Raw genomic sequence first — 5,690 nt, 5'->3', positions numbered from 1 at the left:
AAAGATTATTTTTTTTTTAAAGTATCTTAATCGATGAACAAATATTTCAGCGGGCCAAAGGAGGTCATCACAAATAAGGACAAGGTGCATGTGGGCGATGAGCGCTTCATTAAAAAAAAAAAAAGATCAAATTGTGATGGGAAAACGGGTTTCCGGTGGGCGTCCGAGTGAGAATGATTTGTTTCGATTTTTTTTGTGTGCCATATTTTCCCAGTTACGAGCTGGTTTCGAGTCATCCACACGGTTGTCTGTTCTCGGCGTTTTTAGAGGACCCAATAAAACGTGTTAATTTGTTGTCTTGTCGGCCGATCGAGCGCCTTCCCAATTGGCCCCGAGTTGCCTTGTGGGGAATAATACATTGTATTCTATTACAACGACATATGGAATCGTCATAATCTATTTAGCTCACATATCCTTGCTGAGAATGCAAATACATTCATTTTGTTTTAAAGGTTGTTGTTTTTTGGGGGTTTTTTCGCCACACGTTTCAATTGTTTTGGCTGGAAATAAACCCTCCCCTTTCTCAAGATATGATATCACAGGAGTGCCAAAACGACTTTTTTTTTTTTTGAACATTTGGGGCCTTCCCTCCGTTGTTTTCATCCCATCTTGAAACTGCTCTTGCTATTGGCTGTTATGGCCTCCAAGAAGAGCTCGCCGAAGTTACAGACTGTCCTGATTGCCGCAGTTGATCAAGGTGCATCGTGGGAAGTAGTGCATTCTCCAGTTTTAGAAAGCGGCGTAGTGTTGTCTTTGACCAATGTTGTTTTTCAGCACGTGTTGAATAACAAATTCGTGACTGGACGGGACGGGTATGTGAAATTTGACAATAATGTTAGTCACAGAACAATTCTCCTCTTTTTTTTTTTTTTTTTTTGTTTACATTTGAAGTCATAGATTTGTATTAAATGGCGAAAATTGCTTCGGGCTCCCACGCAGCCTGCAGTTAAGTATTTTTGTACCTGTGGTGTCAGTGTTCACATTAGAAACCGTGGCCATAATTTCCTCATGCCGGCATCTTTTGTTGAGCCTGACAAAATCATCGGGCGGCATTTGGACTGGCGCTCTTCAGCGATACGTTGTGCCGCCGCAAGCAGCATCACATAATTCGACACACCACACGCTTGATTCAACACCGAAATCGGATTTGTGTGTCGCACGTTGCCGCGAGAGATGTCGGCCCGGCGTTCTTTTCGTTTCAGCTCTGCTCCGCTGCTGCTGGGAAACGGGCTTTTGGCAGAAATTCGCTACTCCACCCCCGAGGAGGTAAAGATGGAACTGTTGTTGGGAATTCTTGCAAAGGATTTGGGTCTTGACGTGGGCTCTCTGGTCGATCGCCGCTTCCGAGTGGTTGCCGAATCAAAGGAGGCCTTTTTCGAGGAAACCAGCAGAAGGGGTGCTGTACGTGAACAAGCGGATCGACAGAGATGATTCGTGTAGGGCGGCGGCGCCTGCCTCTTTCGAGCTCAAAGTCATTGTGGAGAACCCCTTTGAAATACATTATGTCAGATAGAAATCACAGACGGTCAACGACCACGCTCATGTTTATAGAAAAAGAGCAAAAGTTTGAAATAGCTGAGCACACGTTGCCCGGTAAGCGATTCAAGCTGCATGCGGCGCACGATCCCGACGCGGGATGAACTCCATCCGCGTCCCTACACGCTGACGTCAAACGAGCATTGTTGAAGTTGAAGTTCGCCAGAGCGATGAGGAGAAAATCCTTTTTTGGTGCGAAGAAATCTCTGGACCGGGAAAAAAGGCAAAACACTCGCGAGGGTGCACCCCCCCAGCGATGGATGGAGGCAAAACCCCCACGATCGGGGACGCTGAAACGTGGTCCATTGTTTACTCGCAGGCAATGACAATAGACCAATGTTCGGTCAAGATATTACAAATTACAATCGCGGAAAATACCCCGATAGGTACTTCAATATTTCAAATGAATGGTACAGACCCGGATGAAGGGGTTAACGGAGAAAATCGAAATACCTCGCAAAAGCGTGAAAGAAAAGTGTTATCGGTTTTTGACATGGAGAGATTGACTGGATTGTAAGAATAAAAGGACACGTAGACTACGAAGAAAAATGATATATTTTTAAACTCGACACGAGGCATCCGACAGAGGAACACCTGCACTGGACGGGTGAGCGCCGGAGTCATTATCAAGATAAGAGACATGAATGATCATGTCCAAAATAGAAGTGATTTCCCTGTCAAATATGGTGGCAGACGGACTCCAAACCTGGCACCGTTATTCCTCATTAGCGTGAAGGATAGAGACTTCAGGCTGAAATGGCAAAATTCTCTCCGCCATAACCAACGACGTCCCTTTTGAATGAAGCGCATCCTACAAAGAAAACATATTTTCAGTTGTCACGAAAGAAGTTTTGGACAGGGAGGAGGCTCTCATTATGAAATTGAAATAAAAGCCAGCGGACTGCGGTGAACCTCCTTATCAAAGTAAAATCGCTCAATATTCAGATTCAGATGTGAATGATAACAGTCCGCACTTTGAAAAGAGCCCCCTTGAGTTTTATTTAACAGAGAACAATGCAGCTGGGAGTTCAATTTTTCTCCCACAGTGCCATCAGACAAAGATTATAAACTGACAATGCCGCTATTTCCTATCGTATCGTGGGAGAGAGACGTCATACTGACTCGGCATCTTTCCTCACATTAACTCTGAGACTGGAGAAGTGACGGGCGATGACAGAGTTTTGACTTTTGAGACGCTGAAAAAGCTTCCAGTTCCAGTGTCGGCCACCGACGGCGGAAGTCCTCCGCTAGCGGCAACGTGACGGTGAAGGTGTTCATCTGGATCGGAACGACAAACGCTCCGGTTCATCCTGTTCCACGCTCGGCTCCAACGGTTCCGCCCCGAGGCGCGCGGAGATTACCCGCGACGCCAAAGCGGGAGATCGGGATGACGAAAAGTTCGAGCCTACGACGCCGAGACGGGGATATAACGGATGGTTACTGTTTTCGCTGCGGCGCTCGGCGAGCGCGCTACTCTTTTCTCGGACCGCTATAACGGGCCAGAATCAGAACAACTTCGCAAGTTCCACGGAGCCGGGACGAGGCGAGCATCGGACTGCTCGTACTCAGGTCAAAGACAACGGCGAACGTTTCGCTCTCGCCACGGGACCGTGACGTCAAACGGCGGAGCCAAAAGCTTTCGCGGCTTCCGACCACGCGGGAAGCGCGGACGAAGAGGACGAGCGCGAGGACCGGGTCGACTTTTTATCTGGCGCTGACTTTGGGCTCGGTCTCGCTGCTTTTGGTCATCAGCGTGCGTGGTGCTGATCGCCATGCGCTGCCTCCAAATCCGCAGAGTCCACTGCCAAATATCGCGAGACGCTCATCTACGACGGCACGCTGTGTCACAGCATCCAGTACAGATCGGGAGCCAAACGCTACTGCTGGTCGGACCAGAAGAGTGTTGCTTCCGCCGGAGTCCCGGGCAGCCACGCGGCACGCTGGTTCTGTACGACGCCGCACGTGCGCCGCAGGGGAGGTAAGAATCATGAAATCTACTTTAATCTCTTTTTAATGAAATCTGAAAAAAATAGATGCCACGTTCCAAAATCAAATGTTGCTTGATTGAAAAACGTTTCTCCACCAATATTGTCCACACTTGTCCATGATGTGAAATTCTGGTCATGGTTTATCACGTTGACGTATTTGGTGGCCTTTAAGAAGAATTCCCTCAGGCCGGTGTTGCAGTTAAGCTTCTGAGATGCTTTGGTGCTGAAGTCCCGCCCAGTGGTCCACTGATTTATTTGTATGAAAACGAGAGCAATGGAGACTTCGGGAATTTGACTCGTTGATGACTTTGTCGTGGTTTCACGTGCTTTACATATGACAGAACGATACTTTAATCTAGGTTGACCTCAACTTTCATTGCACGTGACTATTGCAATATTAGTCGTTCGTAAATGCTCTAAAGTGCTAGAGGACTCTGCATCTTTTTGCACAATTGTTTTTTGTCAATGTCTTTATGTCCCCAAAGTGTTTCTGTAATATTGACTGTTTGTTGTACTAGAGCGGCTCCAACTACCGGAGACAAATTCCTTGTGTGTTTTGGACATACTTGGCAAATAAGATGATTCTGATTCTGATTCTGATTCTGATCTACAATCTAACGTGAACCCAACAGATATAAAGTAGCTGCTGAAAAGAGCGTTGAGATTTGGCTGGACCTTCTCTGATTTGAACGCTTCAAGGCGTGTTCAAAGTCACATCAGTCCGTTCACCCGGGACCACACGCGCAGTCGCAGGGGACGAAGACAACAACGTATTTTCATGGTTTACTGAAAACACAAACAAAAACAGAAAGTTGACTGAACTATAGGACATCATATGTTTACACCACATTTGAAAAGTAAATTTATAAGTCCCACCTAATGGTTTTTTTTTTTTTAAAAACATGATTAAATGGAGATATTCCTAAAAACAGAGAAACACAAAGTGGGCGGACTTGCTTCAGTATGACATCAAACACAATTTTACACATGCCAAATAGGGAAAATATCTGCTTGCGGTAACCGTACTTGGTCGAATTGTTTTGGACTGAAAACTCGGTTTTCCGTCGCGGGCAGTCGTGGAAGTCCTCAGGAAATGTGCTTTTGTCGATGTGCTGAACCGTGTTCAGCGGCCAGTGAATCTCCATCTGTGGAGGAAAAGGAAGCAATCCTCACTTCTTCTGGAACTATTTCACAAACGTGCGCTCAAGGGGTGTCAAACTCCATTTTTTGTCGCCAGGCACCATTAGTGATGTTTCCCGATAGGGCCGTAAGGACGGTGAAGCGTAAAAGAGGTTTCATCGCAAAATGTATGAAATCAAGAAGTCCTCAAGGAAATAGTTCGGTCAAACTGTTGTTCAAGTGCTGTCAACGGGTCTTGGTGAAACAAAAATGCTTGCAAAGCTCCTCGTTCTCATTTTTGAGACATTTGAAGTTTTGCATACAGATTTGAACAAGAGTCACGAAGTCGACACACGATTTGCGTTCGCGGGCCACGTAAAAAATGTTCGGCGGGCCAGAATCTGGCCTCCAGGCCTCGGGTTGACACCGGTTCCGAACATCTGTCGGCGTTTTCATCGGCAACGAAAAAGTAGATTTTGCATCTCACCGCTGTGTTCAACGGCATTCACCTGTCCAATCGAAGGCTTTTGCGATAGGTGTGAAAGAGAACCACGGCTTTACCAAGCGATCACGTTCTAGTCGATGAAGTATCATTTCATAATGTTTGACGCGGTGGTGTAGTTTGCATGGTGGGACGGTGCACTGGAGATATTTTTTTTTTACAACGTGCGTCACTCCATTGCACGGCAGAGGGTCAAAATAATCAGAAACGCCTTTTCAGTATGTTGCAATGTACTTCCTTGTGAGATTACGTGCCAATTTATTTTGTTGATATTGTTGAACGCGATTGTCACTAAGGTGTCAGTGTTATAACGCGATGACGGGTGAAGGTTTTCCTTCTACGCGGCGTCAGTGCCGGACTACAAAGAACACAACAGCTCGCGTTTGGACGGGTCGATGTTTCTGTCCGAGCGTGTTTGCTATTTCTAACCACGGGCACCTACCCCCCTCTCACTCCCCCCCCCCCCCCCCCCCCCCACTTGGACGAAAAGAGTAGAAAATATTCAGTGCGATCCGGCCGATGGTGTTTTAATTGTGACTCGAACG

At 46.7% G+C, this 5,690-nt stretch overlaps 1 protein-coding gene across 1 annotated transcript in view; it reads left to right on the top strand.

The window, feature by feature from the left end:
* Positions 1–1,431, top strand: part of LOC133408140 (protocadherin gamma-C3-like) — a 2,547-nt gene extending 1,116 nt beyond the window's left edge. The window contains exons 2-3 of the mRNA XM_061686647.1: positions 775–812; positions 1,203–1,431. Of these exons, the coding sequence (XP_061542631.1) occupies positions 775–812; positions 1,203–1,431 (267 nt within the window). The remainder of the gene's footprint in view (positions 1–774; positions 813–1,202) is intronic.
* The last annotated feature ends 4,259 nt before the right edge of the window (positions 1,432–5,690 follow it).

The sequence above is a fragment of the Phycodurus eques genome, chromosome 9 (assembly GCF_024500275.1).
Source record: "Phycodurus eques isolate BA_2022a chromosome 9, UOR_Pequ_1.1, whole genome shotgun sequence".
In the NCBI taxonomy this organism is placed as follows: Eukaryota; Metazoa; Chordata; class Actinopteri; order Syngnathiformes; family Syngnathidae; genus Phycodurus; species Phycodurus eques.
The sequence above is the reverse complement of the archived record's forward strand: the minus strand, read 5'-3'. Positions and strand labels throughout refer to the sequence as shown.